At 43.1% G+C, this 20,493-nt stretch overlaps 1 protein-coding gene across 4 annotated transcripts; it reads left to right on the top strand.

The window, feature by feature from the left end:
- The first annotated feature begins 5 nt into the window (after positions 1-5).
- Positions 6-19,755, top strand: fcsk (fucose kinase). 4 transcript variants are annotated; one of them, XM_035523585.2, is made up of 23 exons: positions 6-192; positions 6,961-7,112; positions 7,930-7,980; positions 8,308-8,439; positions 8,541-8,613; positions 8,724-8,821; positions 8,919-8,999; positions 9,217-9,336; positions 10,731-10,902; positions 11,001-11,107; positions 11,282-11,383; positions 12,054-12,227; positions 12,562-12,635; positions 12,750-13,108; positions 13,600-13,816; positions 13,920-14,086; positions 14,508-14,735; positions 15,259-15,402; positions 15,640-15,759; positions 17,762-17,949; positions 18,087-18,186; positions 18,593-18,816; positions 18,977-19,755. In XM_035523585.2, exons 1-23 carry the CDS (start codon positions 96-98, stop codon positions 19,049-19,051), a joined length of 3,255 nt encoding a protein of 1,084 aa, XP_035379478.1. In that variant the 5' UTR covers positions 6-95; the 3' UTR covers positions 19,052-19,755. The 4 variants fall into 4 exon arrangements, with proteins under 4 accessions (XP_035379478.1, XP_081568570.1, XP_081568569.1 ...); XM_081712443.1 differs by lacking the exon at positions 6-192 and adding an exon at positions 199-987; XM_081712445.1 differs by lacking the exon at positions 6-192 and adding an exon at positions 1,023-1,234.
- Positions 19,756-20,493: the final 738 nt, after the last annotated feature.

A 20,493-nucleotide genomic window follows, 5' to 3' on the forward strand; every position in this document is an offset into this window, starting at 1 on the left:
TCCGCGAATAGTTCAATTTTGCAAGTAAATCCGCATGTGCTACGTCCGCTCTTCCGCATCTTCTAGACTGGAAGATCCTATACATACTTTTCATCATGACACTTAAAGGGGGGCAGTTAAACGGGGACTTCGCCTGGACTGTCGTGGTGCTCACGTGTCAGCACAAAGACAGCGTGTATGCTTTCCAGAGAGGTAAGCTGTCATAGAATGGACGCAGACACGGCAAAGGTCAAGCGACTAAGCGCCTGTACTGGACTACGTCTGCGGAACTTTGATCAGTACTTCGGCGGAGCAAGCTCCATAGGTTCCGCTGAATCTGCAGGGTTTTTCAGTGGGTTCCATGTAGATAGCCTGTTTATATAATTATATTTATGTTTGCGAAATGGCTATCTTAATTTAGCATCGGCTAATTGTCTACAGGTCTAAAGCACATGACCCATTCGATTGCTTTTACTCTTTATAGATAGAAAAGGTGAGTTTCTTGAAATAGCCTGTTATTGGCGAGTCGTTAGCAACACTGCGTCATTCTGCTGTGTGTAGAAACGCAGCATCGCCAGATACAGTATAGCTATCGTTAGCTCAGATAGTCCAAGTGTTTTGAATTTTCTCTGTAGCTTTGACCATTGTTAGCCTAGCACTGGCATATTAGCCAAACTTTGCTTAAACACTGTGATAAAGTTGGTTTCACGTTCGCATATTCGTAATTCTTTCTTCAATAACTTTCAATAAATATTCAATAACTATTCAATAAATACGTCGTGTTTTCGTAAGTACTAATATTTACAAATTCCTATTGCTAGCAACCAAAACAAACGCATACTACCTTGTTTACGTTAGAAATCGACACATTTTAAATGGTAGAGAACTTGATGTTTTGAATGTACTGCCGTCACCGCTACGAGGGCTAAGGTATCGTCTACAAATTGAAGCGTCAAGCCGCAAGAGGCGATCGTAGGGTTCTCAGCATGCTGTGCAATCTTAAAAAAAGTAATAATTTCAATAGCTTTTGAAAGGTCGATCATATGACTACATAACAAGTTGTTGTATTCAATCAAGGGCCTCCTACACAGAAAACTACGACTTTTAAAAGTTAGGTTTTTTTATAGCAATCACTAAATTGCGGTAGTCAGTTTTTGTCTAATAATTTCGATAGCTTTTAAACAGTACATTATAAGAGCACTAAATGAGTTGAATTAAATCACGTGCTTCTTACACAACAAACTACAACCCTTATGTGAGTATATTTTAACATTTATTAAATTGTGGTTAGTTTTTGTCTAATACTTTCAATAGCTTTTATACAATCCATCATTATTTTATTTTAAAGCTATTGAAATATTATTTAATAGCCATCGAAAGCTATTGTACAATACAAGCTATAAAGAACAAAATAACTCATAAAAACAAGTAAACAGTAGATGTCCAAATCTGGGTTCGATCAGTGTGTGTCCAAAACCCATCTGGCACAGGAGTGACTCAGGAACTGCAACTACCTGGAGCCTTCCTGTTGTTCAGCAGTGGAAGTGACATCACAACATTCCAGTTTACCATAGCTCTCAACAAACCCCCTAGACCTACACCTATAACTAAGCTGATGGGTATTTAATAAAATGCCTGGCTAAAGAAATTGGTTTTCAGCCTAGCCTTAAATATTGAGACTGTGTCTGAATCTCAAATGTTGACATGAAGGTTCCATAGCCTTTGTAGGAAGCTTTATAGGAAAAAGCTCTGCCCCTGAGGTAAAATGTCCTTATACTAGGTTCTAATAAAGAGTCTGCACCTTTTGATCTAAGCATGTGGTGGATCATAGACCAAGAGTTCGCTAATGTACTGTGGGGCAAAATTGTTGAGTGCTTTGTAGCTAAGATGGGAGTAATATAATGAACTTTTCTAGTTTCTATTAAGAACTCTGGCTGCTGCATTTTCAACTAACTGGAGCTTGTTTATACACTTAATGGTACAACCAAATAATAAGTCCAACATGGAAGTGATAAATGCATGGACTATCTTTTCTGTATCATTTATTGATTTATATTTTAATGAGCTGGATAAAAAAGCTGTACTAGAAATTATTTTAGGTTCAAATGAGAGACTTGAATCACCAATTACATACACATATTTAAGTGGGAGGGCATCAAGGAGAGCAATCAGAGATCTTACTCCTGGTTGCACTTCTGTTTTCTCAGGATTAAGTGAGAGAATATTTCTTAACATCCAGTGTCCGTCCTTTACACATTCCTCAGTAATAAGATGATATTTAGTAACAGAAACTGCACAGCGTTTATGAATAATTTGTCCCAGAGGTAGCATATATAAAGTTGTCATAGTTTGACAGGGCATGGATCAAGGTTAGCTTTCTTGATAACTGCTAGTTTGAATGATTTAGGTGCATAGCCAGTGTTCATGGAGGCATTTATTATATTTAAGAAAGGTTTGATAACTTCAGAATCTAGAAAGCAAGTGGAAGATTTTGAGGAGGAAATTAATGATATTAGTTCAAGTAAGAGTGAAGCATGCTAAGGTTTTTATTGGCATGGCTGTTATCTATATAATTGTCTGATGCCACATTAATATTCTGAATATTAGCTCTATTTTTAATTTTCTCACTGAAACAATTCTTAGTTATTTCTACTATGTAATGTAAGATGAGCTTTGGTGTCAGTTGTATTCCTAGTTAGTTGTGCTTATGGTACCAAATAAAAATCTTAGAATATGGTTTAGCCTCTCCTCTTGATTGTCATTGATTAACTCAATTTGTAAAACTAAAATGTATACTGCAGGAAAGGAGAGCAGCATCCTACTGAGTAGAATGGATACCAATACCATTCTGCCCCAAGAGGCCAGGCTTACCCTCAAGGGTAGCCCATTAATCTATGAACCTCACGTAGTTTTGGCTCCCGTATACAGTTAATTACAGGTGCTGGTGTCCCTAAAGGCTTGGCTAATTTCACATGTATAGATTCACCTACATGTATAGATTCTCCTATAACCGCAGCTCTTTCAACAGGCTTCTCAGCAGGTGTAAAGCCTGTTACTGAGTGGGGCAAATGTGTTGGACACACAAATGGAAGGGGTGTAGTCCTCTCATGGGCGAGTCAGAGTTTGGCTATTTTGCTGTGACGTCACTCACACGCTGTTGGGGCTGTGATATGGGAGTGGAGGGCTAATTAACTTCACCTAAGACCTGCTTCATACCTACTGCTGGTGCAGAAATGCCACAGTGCGCACCATAGCTCTGGACTCTGTGTTGCTCAATGTTCACATCTCTTGTGCCACCATACCTGGCGACCCCGTACTTTGATGCCTGAGATGGGGTGGCACTGTAGGGCAAAACTGCTCAAGCAGGAAGCCCAACACTGCTCTCTCCTGCAAAGTACATGAGAAACCAGAGAAACAGAGCCCAATGTAAACACACACTTATAACACACAGTCAAACATAATGGAGCTGGATTGTCCAATATGAATATCTCTCAACTCTTCTCGTATCGCACAGTCTTGACTTTGGATTAAGTTATCTGGCTAAACTGAAGTTCTGCTTTGTGGAATACGCCCAGGCTAGAAGGCAACTGATGTTGATCAGTGAATAGGAACTTCGTTGAGATGGGCTGACAGACTGAGAAGGTAGTGGCATGTATGGCCTTTAAACACTACATGAAGGCAGCAGGATGAATTACTATGCTGCTCATCCAACAAATGCGCAACATTGCCGACTTCATCTTGCTAATCAGAGATCTGGACCCATACATTTGTAAAGCTGCTTTGTGACAATGTGTGCTGTAAGAAGCACTATATAAATAAATTTGACATGAATTGATTGTTGATGAGGAGACTTGTTTTTGATAATTCGAATGTCAAGGCATTTACATATAATCATGGGTCTAATCCCCTTTTCCTGATTCCTGCTGGACTTTCCCCTGGCCACTGAATGATTAAGGTGCATCTATATCACCAAATGGACTGGCTGCGTTATTTCAGTCTTGGAGTGGTACACGCCCTCATTCGCAGCCTTCAAAAATGGTCTCTGTACCTGATTGTTTCGTCCGTAATGACGTCACTTTGGGAGATTACATTTTTAATGGGAAGCGTCGGTCCCGTCAGACTTAGCTGCATGGTGCATGACATGTCCGGCATGTCAAATTGGCAGGATGTGGTGTGGCGAAAAGTACACTTTTACCTCCTCTTCAGCTGGCCGCATGTGGGCATGGACAATGCATTCCCTGCGTCATCCCATTGGAATTAAAAGGCATTGTTGCACTGAGCCGATGCCGGCACTGTCTACACTTGATCCAAAGCCTGCAGTAACAGTTGATCTTCATGGCTGTAGAATTGTGGTGAGAGGCTGCCCACCCTCATTGGATAGCCTTGCTCCCTTTTCCCACAGGCTCTGGTTCTTGGCATTGACTAGCACATTGTCTGCTTTTTCTGCACTGCCAGCAGACTTGTTGTTCCACTGCCACTCCCTCGGGAGCCACTCAGCATGTGGCCTCTTCCTCGAGCTTCTCCACTGCGTACCGCTTTGCTGCTTGCCATGGTGCCTTTGTGCCAAGAATGAGTTCTGCTCTTTCTGCCTCAGCGGTGGCTGCATGGATCTTAGCTGGTGTGATGAGTGGCACGTCGTCTAAGCTCTTCCAACAACAGCGTGTTCAGCTTTCTCAAAGGCCGGGTATGCCTGCTCTACCATTGTGCTCAGTTCTGTGGGCAACATGCTTACCACTTCCTGTAGCCCCAGTCTCTGTGGGAGTGGCTACTGGAGCAATAGCATGGACAGTTGGTGTCAAAAGCATCGCTGGGGGGGCTGTTGTCAGCACCGGTAGGTTGTCGTGCTGCTCCAGAGGCAGATCCACAAACACCTGTAGTGCTTTCTTCTTCAGAGCCAGACACGATTGCATCACGGTAACAGCTGCTGTTCACCCATGACACCAAGCCATCACCCGCAGTTGTGCAGAGTATTTTTCTCAAGTCCCCTCACTGTTGTACGTGGTAGGTGGATACATGCCACCTATCTCACGCCGTCCTCCACAGTCAGCCGTTTCGCTGTCGGCTGGCTGGACTCATCAGGCAGAGGGCAGGTGTAGTGCTTGGTAACCCATTCCTCCAGGCTGCGTTATCTTCTCTGTCCACTCTCAAGGTCTTTGAGGCACTGCTCAGTACCATCTTACTCAGCAGCTACATCCCTCTTAGGACACCAGTGTGGCCCCAGCTCAAGTACATACAAAGATGGTGACATTCTGTAAAAAAAATAATCTACTCAAAGAAAACTAAGGAGGTGGGCAAGATGACAAACACTTGCACACGAAAATCAACACTTTCAAAAGCATTAAACATTGATTTCTAACTAGTTTACAGTTTATAGGGATGCACATGGGTGAAATACGTCTTTTACGGGTTTGCAAGTTGCAAGGGTTCCAAGGGATTAATCAGCAGACCTAATTCACTGATGTTCAGGATGGCCTGACTCTTAAACAGATTGCATGATGTCCCAGAGCTTTAGACTTTAATTGTCATAAGCAATAGTCAGAGCAGAACTTGAAGACAATAGATGTTCAGTGTAAAATGAAAAAGTTGAGTTTAATATGCTGACTTTTTTTCCATGTACTGCCTCATTTTGAAATAGCTGAAGCTTACTTAAAGCCCAAGGAAACATGGTCAAAATTACAATTGCTAGTATGATAAACTTCAGTGCCATACAGCAAGTCTAATCCGAACTCTAACGTAGGGGTTATGAAGTCATGTACTAGTTTCTCAGCCTCATGTAGGGTTGGTATGTCTTATTTTGGATGTGGTTTTTAATGGTAATATGCAGTTTTATCTTTCTAGGGCTCAAATTATAGACCAGCATTAAGGGTTATACCAACATACTTAACTGTAACTCTAAGTGGCACAGAAAAACAAGCTCTAGTATAAAAAGGGGCGACATTCGGTCCAGTACTTCAGAAGTTCGGTGTGATCATTTGCATTTCAAAAACATGACTCAAAATACAATGCCAAAGAAGAAACAAAGAAATTAAAAATCCTGTTTAAAAAGCCAAATTGTTTGATATTTGTTTAGAAAGAGCAAAGGGACCCAGACTGCAACCACAATAGCCTATTTCCTTAGGTAATATTTTTGAGCTAATGGCAGACACAAAGGTTCTGAATATATGCATAATTTGACTTGGACATCTGTCATTCTGGTAAAATTTATATCATGTGAGCAATCACGTGATTATATAACTTTAGCGGAGTATGACTGCATAAGATTATAGGCAATTTCTTTTCTGTCTGCATCTTGTAATGGTATATCAGGAACAGATTTTTACAAAATGCTTTAGGCCACTGTCAGTTTGCAGTGGCAAATGATCTGGCAAATACAAGAGCATCAGTCCAATAATTCTGTGTTTCTTAAAGCAGTTTGCACCTCAAAAATACAAGAGTTATGAGTGAACCTTTAGGGTTGTTGCACACTAATCAGCTCCAGAATCAAGGACATGACCCCTTTGCTGTGTTATGGATGGTTCCCATCCTATCAACCCTAAGGGAGAGTTATTGATAGGGACCCTTAAAAGGGACCCACAGTGCTAATAGCTTCACCACCTTCATCTCATGTGGCTTACAGATTTTAACAATCTATGAGATGTAGTTGTTAGTCTGCTACAACTACACTCAACATGCATCACATTTAAAAACTCATGTTGGCTCAGTGCTATTCTTATATGTTACTTTCACCCTGCTATATAGTTTTCTCTTCCTGCTTATGTTTTCTGTGCCATTGTCTTGTCAAAAATTCTCTTATTTTCGTATATTTAGCTCAGTCTGAGTCCTGCTTATGGATTTTCATTAACATTGAGTTTGAAAAAAGTGATCTAAAAATAAAATCAATAACTGTTTACACGATACTGTTGGTATAAAACCCTGAGCGTGTCAGTCACGTGCTCATGGAGGGGCTCCATCCCCGGGCTGTGCTACTGCTGTGCATTGCAGAGCTGGAGGTGCGTCAGCAGCGCGGGCTCCTGCCCCCCGGGGCCCTGCTGCTCACCGTGGCTGATCCGAAGGAGCGCCTTGGCAGTGGGGGAGCCACACTCAACGCCCTGCTGGTAGCCACCGAGCACCTCAGCGCCAGAGCAGGATATACCGTGAGTGACAGCAACTTAAATCTGGGCATCATTTAAATCCCTTCCATGCCAAAGAACTGCACACATTCAGATACTCACTCTTGCAGCTGCATACATTTCATATTAGTTTCTGATGTGTAGTTATGGAATAATTCACCTTAGGCAGCGAGTCTTATGTTTTAAAATAATATGTCTAACAAAAAATCTAAATGGAGTTAATGAAGTTAATAGATTAGAGTATAGTGCTAAAAGGTGCAGGTTAATCCATTTTATCTTAAGGGTTACATGTGGGTTAGCTAAAGATATCGTGGCTCTGGGCATGTTCTACTTAGGCATGCACAGGGAGGTCACAGCTGTATATGGTTCAAGACCCCAGAGAGGCTCTTGGCTGGAGCCATACTTATCCTGAGAGGACCACAGTTCTGCTCCTCATGCTCAAAAGCCTTATGGTGCTACTGTGGTCAGCTGCTAGGTGAAAGGAATTTAGAAAAAGAACATGTTGCCATATAAGAAGGTAAGCGGAAGTCTTGGCTAGTTTCTTTCTTGATGATTTAATTATTGCAGATTATGTATCGGTAGCTTTTTCAGGTTTTCAGTCCTTCACAAGTGGCAAGGTTCTAGTAAAAAAAAGGAAATGGCAAAACCCTTTTAGTTTTAGTTTTTAAACCTGCCTCCGATAATCTCATACAAGGATTAAGTTTAGAGTCTTGCACAATTAAACATGCAAAAATGTTTTTACTTTTTGAATTATGCATCAGTGTTCAGTGGCCTTTTTAAGTTCTAAATGTTATAAACTTTATTTTCTGTGTATGTGTATATGCATTTGTTTTGCATCAAGGTGGTGACAGCTGATGTATTGGACACTGCACACATCCTTATTCTGCACACGGTGAGAGGAGGTTCTGTATCTGTACAATATTGTTGCTAGTATATCAGGACAAAAATACCACTTTCTGCTCTCCTGGGTAGCTTAGCGTTGTGAAGCCATGTTTGACCAATACAAAGTTGTGTTCTGTTGCTGGTACCTGAGCTTGAATCCTTATGCTCTTATTAGGCAGGAAGCATGACTTGGGGATTTAGTTAGATTAAGTGAGGTTAAATGTGTAACCAGAACAGTGAGGCAATACAGGTAACAGCTGACACAATTATCAGCATTCACCGTTCCAGGTTGGGGGCTATCGTGAGGATTCACTGTGTGTGTGTGTGTGTGTGTCAGGGAAGGGATTTCCCCTGGGATGGCTGCAGTAGGGCATTCTGCTGGATGCCTGTTGCAGCAGCTGGTCGGTGTGTGGATATGGAGGGCCCAGTTTGTTGTTTAGACATGCTGCTGGATTGCCTTTCGACCAAGGTGAGTGAACTGTGAACACATTCTGACTGCACAGTGGATTTCATGACCATGTCTACTGTGTTGGTGCTGCACATTGATCTGTCCTGCATATGTTGTTGCAGATGTGTGTTGGCTCTCCGCCGGGTGTTTGGGTGTGTAGCACTGACATGATTTTGAGTCTCCCCACCACTCAGAGTAAGCATACACAAAGAATATTTAAGCTCTTGTACAAACATGCACGCGCACGCAGACACAATCATATACTCATATTTACATGTTAAATGCATGACCATTTGTCTCTACAGAGATGTCATGGAAGGACTTCTCTGGCGTGCGTGTTGTGTCCTTGCCTGGAGACATATCTTTTGCTGCACACCATGGTGTCTACCTCACTGATGCAGAAGTGGGTGCTGGGTAATGTAGTACACACGGAAGGTGACACACTCATTTACTTAAGGCTTGAAGCTGAATACTAAGGATGATGATTTGCCTGCTAACAGGGTGGGGTACGTGATATCATCTATCGCGGCTCAGAGGAGAGGATCCAAACTGCTGCAATGCCTGATGGGAAAGTGCCTTTGGTATGAAGACTTTCACACATTTAAATCTTCAAGATTAATATGAGTTTGTTTATTTTATTGGCAATGAATGAAAAAATTTTGATTTCCCAAAATATTTGTTCTCCAAAATATTTGTTCAAATGTGATTAGCTACTCATTGAGCTAGGAGTTGTTGCTGATTTTGTGTTGTAAAGCTTTGTTAATGTTGTCTGTGTTTTGGGGTTGGGCTGGTTTCCAGGTATCTGGTCCTGTTTTTTTCTCCACGGCTGTATCTGAGAAACTTTTACAAACTCATGTCACCCCGCCACTTGACGGTTGCACATACATGGGCATGGACTCAGGTGCTCCACCACTACAGGTCTGCACACACACTCACTCAACACACACTGTAGCGAATTTAATACTTTAATGAGTTGTCAGTCTCAGCTGATATGATTCATTGGAGCACCACCCTGAGTAACAGGGAAAATGTATTAATTTTAATTAATTTATTAATGATTAATAATTCAATTTATTAATAATTCAGTCTCAACTCATGAGAGTTGCCAATTCGATATGTGATTATTCCTCATTTACCAAACTTTAGAATATAACTCGTGACTCAGATAACTAAGGTATGCTTAATGAATAAGCAGAGATAGGAAAAACATGAGCAACAATCATTGTCTAAGGTTCTACTAATGAACAGATGTACTGAGTTCACTAGAATCACTATAATAACAATCATAACAATGCAACCAAAGTATAAATTAACACCTGATTTGTGGTGAATAAAAAAAAAACTAACTAGGATAATAAAGAAAAGAGAATAAAAAAGGAAAAGAAAACTGTTTTAACAAACCTGACAGAATGACCAACTTGGCAATCTACTTATCTACCAAACAAGACCAACAAAGGAAACTTATTAATCAAACGATTTCATGATGAAAGAGCATGACTAAAGTATAATAGAAGAATCAGGAAAAAAAGGCGAAACCATTGTGAAACAGCCGGAGGAAGAACTAATTATAAGATTGAGGAGGCTGTGTTACAGATGAGAGGAAAGAGAACTGATCTAATTTGATGTATAAACAATAAAGTTACTATTGATACCAACTGGTAACAGGAAACAGGAAATGCTGGTTCTTAAGACTTGCTGGCGCTTGACCATGTAAAATCATCTGGGTGGCGCAGGGGGAGAGTAAGGAACAGAATAATGAAACAATAGACACTTATCAAATAATAGGAGTAAACATCACAATTTGGAGATTATATTAAAATAACCACACATTACTGGCTGACACCATAGTATCTTAAATGGCAAGTTGCTCCTTTGTGAATTTGTGGGAAATAGAAGCATATGTCTACATCTGTGAACATATCTCTTTGGGATGAGAAAAGCTGGATGCCCTTGTAAGGGTTTAAGTCTGAAGAAATTTATGGTCACAGTTCCTTGAAGTATCACCAGGCTGATAAGAGCTTCCTGCATTCCAGTCAGTGGGTTTTATGAGACCTAAAAAGAGGGGGAAGGGTCAGTGTGGTAAGATCAGCTAGGCTGTTTATGGCTTTGTTGCTCAGCATCATGACACCAGAGGGGTCCTGGGCCCTGTCAATGGTCCGGGGGTGTAAGAAAGCCCACCCTGACCACCTGACCAAGTCAAAGTTTCCTCAGAGGGATTATAGTCCATCTTCACTATACACACACACACTATAAACCTTGAACAACCGTTACTGTTCACACTGCTTTTTTGCTTTTTTTCCTCTTTCATGCAGATCTCTCTTTTTCTGGACATTCTGATGAGCCTCTGCTCTGACCAGACTGAAACAAAGTTTGTGAATGGAGAGAGACCGGGATGCAGTTCGCCCCTCGGTCCACAGGGGGCAGCAGTGAAGAGTGCACGTTCTGTGCTGTGGAGGACCTTGAGAGGCGTTGCCCTCTCTCTGGGTATTTCAATCACGCTTCCTCCCTTCCTCTGACTCATTAATTATCTGATGTGATGTGTCCTTCTGTGCCACAGCGTTTGCGTGTGAATGCATTTGCAGTGTACATTCCGGATGGCTACTATGACTATATGACAGCGTCGGGCAGAGAGCATGTCATACGTCTGACAGAGGCAGGCATAGAGAGGCAAATTCTCTCCCACATAGAGGTGAGGCCAATGTGGGGTTATAGTGAACCTCCACTCCTCTCTCAGGATTAGCTGGAGCAAAACATCTCAAACTGTTTATTTTCAAACAAATGGTGGGTTAAAATAAATATAAATAAATAAATAAATACCTGTTGTGCTTTGGTTTGTGTGTGATTTTGTCTCTACTCTCTGCAGGAGCTGCCGTGTGTGAGTGAGGCTAGCAGGGTAATTAACAGTGTGCTGGAAGGAGCCGTTCATGTTGTGGCAGGGGCTGTGGTGCAACACTGCCACCTACAGGTCAGGAAGGCCTAAACTCTTATAAGTGATGGTTAATTCCTACCTAGGAGTCTTCTCTGTTGACCCGTGGGTCTTATGATTTGGGACAGTGCGTTTCCTCTAAAGTTTTGTCCTGCCCAGCAATCTCATTCATGACTTTTCCAGCCACAGTCTCTCGGTGACTGTATCACTTGAGCGGTTTCCGGTGGCACAGTAGAGTTTGTTCAGTTTGGTGTGTACGTACAAGCACAGGCTAAGCATTAGGGGGAGGCTGGGACTCACTAAGCCTTTACCACAGTCCCTGGGCTTCAGCATAGCTTTTGAAATTGTTTATTACCAGCTGATTCTCAGCAGAGCCACTGCTGTGTTAAACTCCCTCTCCTGTGTTTGGCACGGAGCTTTTCAGCTGGTAGGTGCAGTTTATGTCCCACAGTCCAGATGGCTAATGAAGTGTTGCTTTTGAGCTTGAGGCAATTAGCATATTAAACAGCAGCCAGCCATCCATACTGTCTAGCTGGATTTAATTTTCATTCTTCCTATAAACACAGGTGGTGTTCTACCTGTCGGCTTGCAGTTATCTTTTGGTGTATGTTTGTGTAGGTTTTATTCTCACAGGGACAAGTTTGGTGCACTGAATTGATGACTAATCCAAGATTTTGTGGGTGATTTGAGTGTACGATTTCATTCCTAGGGTCCAGTCAAGGTGCATTCTGGGTGCCTCCTGTCAGGCCTGGATTTGGCCTCGTCGGCATACATGCAGGGTATGCCTCTGACCAGTGACATCATCATGCAGGGGCACAGGGTACAACTTGGAGAGCTGAAGTTAACAGTATTCACAGTGTTCGGGGCTCATGACAGTTTGGAGGTATTAATGTATTTTCTGACTTGTGTCCCACTACTTACGTGGTGAGGGGGAAGCAATGCTCCTACACTGATGCATATCAACTCCTGCTTCTTGATTAGTAGCAAATGCTGGAGCTGGGATTCAAACCAACCCACTTTTCATTTCTGCTTCTGTTGTCTCTTTATGAAGCAGCTGAGCTTTTAGCGGTTGATCTAGGGTGTGTAACATAGTGAGAGCATTAGTATTCCTTGAGTACAGGATATAGTGACAATTCTTCTGTGTGCCTCTGTAGTTTTGCTGCTGCCTTTTTTTTTTTTTTTTTTTTTTTTTTTTTTTAACTTTCTCTCCTTTACAGGTTCCTAGTGATGCTGACACTGGTTCCTTCCTCAACCGAACATGGAGTCAGTTCTTCAGTCACACTGGAATACAGTAAGAGAGAGAGCGTAAACCAGATATTTCATGGTAGTTTGAGAATAATTTGAAATCAACACAGAGCTGCCCCAAAAGCATCACGAGTGTTTGGTGTGTGCGTGCGTGTCACAGGCCTGAGGAACTGTGGGGAGCAGAGTGTGGAGTGCGGCGATGCCTGCTCGACGCCCGCCTGTTCCCAGTGTTCAAGCCTCATGGAGGAGCCGTGGGGCTGGAGGGTGTGCGCTTCCTCCTGGGCGGCTCTGGGACTACAGAGAGCTGGCGGGCAGCCTGGCGACTGTCGCTCAAGGAGGTACTGTCTCTGGCTGACCAGCAGGGGGAGCTACGCTGGCGAGAGGAGCTGTTCTTTAGTGCAGGGCGGAGGAGAGCTGTGGACACACTGAAGGGTCACACGGACCACAACCTTCTGCCCTCCATCAGAGCAGCAGTGTTGGGCGGCCAGCAGGGGGCTCTGCTACAAGCCCTGGACTCTGGTGAGGAGAGATGGTTGCCTTACAGTTAACGTCATATCATCAAGCAATTATTCTTATCTGCACTGTTTTAAAAAAAATTCCCTTAAAAAATAAATCAAAGCACTGTGGCTCCAATGATCAGAAAACAAATATTATATATAATTTGTTTGATTATATTATTAAATATATCAGACAATATTGAGTCTGTGCCTTTTCATCATTAAATGAGGACATGTAGTGGTTGCAAAGATATGTAGTCTAGGTAACTTGGTGTACTGCACAGCTAAAGTCAGCAGGGAGGAGTAGGAGTTCCACAGTGTGATGGCATTACATGTCAGTGATTAAGAGAAATGGTCAGCCAGGAACAACATATAAATGTTGATCCAGGAGCATGTCTCGCTTCAAGAAAGTGTTTTATGTGTTACCTAGTCCAGTGTCCTCTCTGGTTCCCCTGTAAAATGTGTGTCTGAATGTGTCTGTGTCTGCTTTGCTGTGGGTGTGTTCTGTGTTAGTGGCATCCAGCAGCAGCGCTGATCTAGGCGTGGCCGCGCGGACTCTGGCATGTATTGCTGATGTGCTGGGCTGCCTGGCTGGGGAGGGCCGAGGAGGTCTGAGAAGCGGCCCGGCCGCCAACCCCTCCTGGACCCCTGCCTTTAGACTGCTGGAGCAGGGCAAGCTGGCAGCTGGTGTCCAGGAGCTGGCCAATCAAAGAGCCGCCTGGCTCAGCAGGTAAGTTCACATAGCGCAAAATCTGACCTATGGCCTGCGCCTGGTCCGACGGAAAACGAGCAGGCTTTAATGCGAAGGGCCCATGTTGTTGCCTCCCGTGCAGACCAGATCTTCTAGTACGCGCTGCACGCCACTACGAAGGGGCAGGGCAAATTCTCCTGAGGAAGGCGGTGATGTCTGCACGCAAGTTCGTCTTCACTGCACAGGCACACCTGCCGCCCATGGGAAAGTGGCAAGAAGTGGAGTGTCCGGCCAGGCTGGACCTCTCTGGTGAGTTCTGCGCTGTTACAAATTGGCATAACTGCTTCCATTCACCAGCCTGGGAAGTGGTCCCTCGCCGTCCCTCTGAAGGAAAAGGGCCGTTCGTGTCTTTTCTGCAGCTGCGATTTTAGGTCGTGTGGTTTTCATTTCACAATGCTCTGATGTCGCCTACATTAGTCTGTCACTCTTACTCCTCGTAAGTGAAACGGGAGTTGCTGCAGAAGTCCTGGGCTTTGTGCTGACAGTGTCGATTCGCTAGAGTTATACAGGCGAATAGTCGTCAGCGAGGGACTGACAGTGTGGCCTGGTGGGCTGACAATGACTCGCTTGTCATGTGGCTTTCTCCAACCCTTTGCATAACTACAGTGGAATGTGAAACCTAATGGTGTTGTGCCAGTGCAAAGTCTCACACAACTCTCTCCCTCTCCAGGCGGCTGGAGCGATACTCCTCCCATCGCGTTTGAGCACGGGGGCGTGGTCGTGAATATGGCGGTCAGGGTGGATGGCAGACGGCCAATCGGAGCCAGGGCCCGCCGCGTGGCTGAGCCCCACCTGGTGCTGGTGAGCACCAGTGGCGCACCAGGCTGCAGCATGACGTCGCGAGTCGTGTGTGAGGTGCTCGCTGACCTGGACACCCATTGCCAGCCCCACGCACCTGGTCAGGCTCTTGGCTGTTGGCATGATTGCTCTGCTGGGTGTGAAAACTACCAAGCATTCTGTGCAAATATTAATCATGAACTTGTGATGAAGAGAAAGGTTGTAATTATTTATTTCATTTGCCAGAGCTCTGGGGCCTTTTATTCCAGAGATCTCTTTACTTCTCACTTGTTAATGGAGAAGCTCTTGGATATAATGTTTTACCTGTCTATGACATAGTAAGACTGCTTTTTCTAGAACTGTACAAAACATAAGACCACATCTATACAATATACCACTCATAGCATTTTGGGCTAACACTAGTTGTGGGCTAAGTGGCAAATATTTTTAAGCCTAAAATTAGTAATATTGTCATACTTAAGACTATGTTGACATGAACCTCAAAAATAGTAGTGGTTATGTAGAGTAATGTCTTATAACTTGAAAGGTAATGGGCACCAGTTTGAAAACATTACTACAATACATTCTTTTATTCAAAAATGCCTAATATTTTTACTGCTGAGGGGTGTGTGTGTGTGTTTCAGGTGCCCTGTTAAAGGCGGTTTGTGTGTGCAGTGACGTGGTGTGTGTTTCGTCTCCTCTCTCTCTGGAGCAGCAGTTGCTGCAGCACTGGGGAGGAGGGCTTGAACTGCACAGCTGGTCTCTGTTACCTCATGGCTCTGGCCTGGGTCAGTCCACCATCTGCGTGTGTGTGTGTGTGTGTGCTGGTGAGGGGGGGCATAATTGGATGAAGACCACTTTTAATTCTTTCACTGATTATAATGAGTAGGACTTTCCTATGGGCATATGAGAGATCATATTTCATGAAAATTAAATTTGTCACAATTTTGTGCTCTGACCTTTGATTGTGAATTAAGCGAATATGACCATCGAATCTGTGGGAATTTGTGCGCGTGTGAGTGCAGGTACTAGCAGTATCCTGGCAGGTGCGGTTCTGGCAGCTGTGTACAGATGCACTGGGCGGAGTTATGACACCAGTTCACTCATCCATGCTGTACTACATCTGGAGCAGATACTCACCACAGGTAAGAGCGATGGTGGAGCAGTGGTGAAATGCCTGCGTCAGGGTGGACGTGAAGCTTCACTGCATAGCTGGAACACCCTTATTTACTGCCATGCAAGGGAAGATCCCTTACACAGCTTCTGCACTGTGAAGACAGGAAAGAAGCTGATGAGAGAGAATTTCTTGGCCTGTGCTGGAAAAAAAAAAAAAAAAGTTCTCCTCATGTGTGTCCACATGGTGAAACTGTTGTGTGTGCATGCTCTGTGTCTGCTAGGAACAAGCAAGTAAACCCCAATGGTTGTCTCCCATATGTACATACACCACGTTCCAAATTACTTTGCAAGTGACAGACTTTTATTAAACAAACCTCCCACTGATAACAGTATTTTTTCAAAAATAAGGAAACTCAAAATGCACTGTTCCAAATTATGCACAACAGAGTTTCAAAACATTTTATGGGTTGTAAAGAACTGAAAATGGTCATTTGTTGAAGTTGCAGCATTAAGAGGTCACATTTACTGAAATCAAAAGCTATTTAAAAAAACAAAACAAAAAAACCCACCACACCACAGCACCCCACACATCTTAACAGGACAAGTTACATGTTAACATAGGACCCCTTTTTTGATATCACCTTCACAATTCTTGCATCCATTGAACTTGTAAGTTTTTGGAGAGTTTCTGCTTGAATTTCTTTGTAGTATGTCAGAATAGCCTCCCAGAGCTGCTCTTTTGATGTGAACTGCCTCCCACCCTCAGAGAGATCTTTGGTTTGAGGACACTCTAGAGGTTCTCAATAGGGTTGAGGTCAGGGGAGGATGGTGGCCATACCATGAGTTTCTCTCATTTTATGCCCATAGCAGCCAATGACAGAGGTATTCTTTGCAGCATGAGATGATGCATTGTCATGCATGAAGATTTTGCTACGGAAGGCACGGTTCTTCTTTTTGTACCATGGAAGAAAGTGGTCAGTCATAAACTTTATATACTTTGCTGTGGTCATTTTCACACCTTCAGGGACCCTAAAGGGGCCTACTAGCTCTCTCCCCTTGATTCCGGCCCAAAACATGACTCCGCCACCTCCTTGCTGACGTTGCAGCCTTGTTGGGGCATGGTGGCCATCCACCAACCATCCACTACTCCATCCATCCAGAACATCCAGGGTTGCACAGCCCTCATCAGTAAACAAGACTGTTTGAAAATTAGTCTTCATGTATGTCTGGGCCCACTGCAACCGTTCCTGCTTGTGAGCACTGGTTAGGGGTGGCTGAATAGTAGGTTTATGCACAACCGCAAGGCTCTGGAGGATCTTACACTTTGAGGTTCGCAGGACTCCAAGGCACCAGCAGCTTCAAATACCTGTTTGTAATGGCATTTTAGCAACTGTTCTCTTAATCCTATGAATTAGTCTGGCAGAAACCTTCCTCATTATGCCTTTATCTGCACAAACCCGTCTGTGCTTTGAATCAGCCACAAATCTCTTCACAGTACGATGAACACACTTAAGTTTTTGTGAAATATCTAATGGTTTTCATACCTTGTCCAAGGCATTGCACTATTTGACATTTTTCGGCAGCAGAGATCCTTTTTCTTTCCCGTATTACTTGAAACCTGTGGCCTACTTAATAATATGGCATGTCCTTCTTAAGTAGTTTTCCTTTAATTGGGCTCACCTGGCAAACTAATTATCACAGGGGTCCAAGATTGATTTCAGTGATCCAAAGAGCCCTGAGACACAATACCATCCATGAGTTTAACTGAAAAACAAAAAATTTAATCTTTGACACTTAAATCCAGTTTGCATTATAATGTGGAATGCGATGTAATATACCTTAGGCCTGAGGTCACATAAGTGATCCCTTGCTTGTAATCTTGCAGTGATCTGCATTCACACTCCACAAATGACAATAATTTGCATGTTCTAGTCTGAAAAGGCATGAGTCATCAATGAGATTTCCATCAGCACTAATCCTGAGTCAGTTGGTTGTCTGAGCGTCCTCTTGTCCTGTGCTGGTATCTTGTAGGTGGGGGCTGGCAGGACCAGGTGGGCGGGCTGGTGGGTGGGCTGAAGCTGGCCCGCTCACATGCTGCACTGCCACTTCGGGTAGACGTGGAGCAGCTCACTGTTCCACAGGACTTCCTCGCTGCACTGCAGGAGCGCCTCCTGCTGGTCTACACTGGAAAGACACGTCTGGCACGCAACCTCTTGCAGGTCTGACCAGGAGACTACCTGTCTGTCTCATGCACACTGACTCTATATTGCTTGTTCTATGATGAACATATGTGTGTGTGTGTGTGTGTGTGTGTGTGTGTGTGTGTGTGTGTGTGTGTGTGTGTGTGTGTGTGTAGGACGTGGTGCGGAACTGGTATAGTCGTCTACCTTCGATTGTGCAGAATGCAGAGCAGTTGGTGAGCAATGCTGAGGAGTGTGCTCACGCCTGCACTGAGGGTGAGACAGCACAGATTCTGTAGTACTGTGTCAACTGTCCATAATAAGACTTTGATATGTTTTGGATAGTGTCCAACATGGGTAAACAGGTATATCTTAGCCTCTACGGTGAATGGAGCAGTGAAAATCAAAATGAGCATGAAACCCTTCCTGCTTGAGTTGTTTGGCCTGTTCTTTGTAGGATTTTATTCACCCGTGCATGCTTTTATTTTTATTTTTATTTAAGTGAATCCAACTGTTTTGAGTAAAGATGAGGTTTGTTGAGGTAAGCGCAGTGTTATTGTCACTGTGCTGTAACAAGAGGTACATTTTTGTTTTTTTATTTTAAAGAACTTGCTGAAGGCTCATTTGAGAATCCCCTCTTGCTCACTTTCTCTCACCCTCCTTGACCCCCTCCTTCCCTCAGGCTCCCTCCCTCGACTGGGAGCCAGCATTGACCGGTACTGGCAGCAGAAGAAGGCGATGGCTCCAGGCTGTGAACCAGCTGCAGTGAGAACCATGATGAATGCCCTTCGACCTTTGACCTTAGGGCAAAGCCTGGCAGGGGCAGGAGGTGGTGGTTTCCTTTTCATACTCATGCGCGATGCCCATCAGGAGGAGAGGGTGCAGCAGATCCTCCACAGCACACCGGTGAGAGACACAGAGAATTCAAAAGGCAGAATGTAGACATACAAATGGATGTTATTAGAGTCATTTGATTACTACAGTGCGATTCATCCATTTAAAGTAATTGATATTTGAATCCTCAATCTGTGGCTGTTCTGAAGATGTTTGGTGTGTTTCTCCACAGGGCCTTGGAGACTTCAGTTTACACTCTGTGGAACTGGACACAGAAGGGATTACGGTCCTGCAGCAAAATGCATGACATCCTCAGTGACTGTGTGTGTCAGAGAGCGAAAGAGAGAAAAAGAGAGAGAGAGAGAGAATTGAACATTTTGCACCACAAATAAAAAGTTTGAATGTGTTAGGTAAATGAGACATATATATGAATTTCTGCCAAAGTGAAGTCAATATTTACTTGAGCTCAGATGTAAAAATACACACAAATACAAATGTAGCGTAATACTCTGCCTGTTTCAAAATGATGTAGAAGAAAGCTATGACTACCCAAAACTCTCTGCAGCTGTACAATGCACTGATGGGAATTTCATGGTCTGGGCATTAGAATTGCACAGTGTATTTGTTAATTATCACACTATTGACCCTTGCAATACTGATAACGGCAAGAGCTGTAGTATGCAAATGAAGCCTGCAAACTTTGGCAAAATATTTGCAGCAGTCTGTGTTGCACAGCCATACTACAGATGCGTAGCAACTACTAAATTAACTAATTTTAAGAATCAGAATTGGGTTTATTGTAACTCAAGCAGTTCAGGCAATATACAGACAATGCACAATATACAAGTAATATACAGATTATGTACAGGGCAACAATATACAATATGCGTACATAAAGTGCTAGTAGTGACTAGGGGAGTGAAGTTGTGACATGATTTTATATGTATGTATATCCCTACCACATACTAGCTTGTATATTGTGTGTGTGTGTGTGTGTGTGTGTGTGTGTGTGTGTGTGTAAAATATATATATATATAAATGTAGTTGTGAGCAGCATGTTATGGCTATCAGAGAAAAGGGAAGCTACAGCATGGCGATGTCATTAGGGAAGAAACTGCTCCTGTGTCTAGAGGTTTTAGCATACAGGGTACTGTAGCGCCTGCCGGAGGGGAGGAGTTGAAAGGTCGTGTCCAGGGTGTGAGGGATCTGGAATGATTTTCCCTGCCTGTTTCCAGATTCTGGACGATTACAAGTTCTGGAGATAGGGCAGAAACTCAGATCTCAGTTTCTGATCAAATATTTTTATGCCAACCAATGGTGTATGTGCATTATGTCTTAATTCACCCAGAGAGGATAAGTGTGTGTTGTGGAGGTGTCTCTAAACATTTATCCATGTTAATGAAGAGTGACATTCTGTACTTGGCCTTTATCTTCTCTATAAAATCCTGCTGCTGTATAAAAGGAAATAAAATCTTTTTTTTTTAAGAATACATAAATATGATTTCAGGAAGACTATAAACCTTTAGGACACATTTGTTCTTTTTTTGGAGAATAACAAATTAAATATTACAAATCAACTCCAGCATTTATTTGTAAATTAATTTACAATATGTTGATCAAAATTTTGCTTGCATGCTAGAACTGAATGTAAATTTTTAATGAGTACATTTTTTTTCCTGTGTAAATTGATTTTTCAATGTCATGTCATTAAATGTCATAACTACAATTAATTTTGACCATGTTATTGCC

This window comes from Electrophorus electricus, chromosome 4 (genome assembly GCF_041902795.1).
Source record: "Electrophorus electricus isolate QZ-2024a chromosome 4, ASM4190279v1, whole genome shotgun sequence".
Taxonomy (NCBI): domain Eukaryota; kingdom Metazoa; phylum Chordata; class Actinopteri; order Gymnotiformes; family Gymnotidae; genus Electrophorus; species Electrophorus electricus.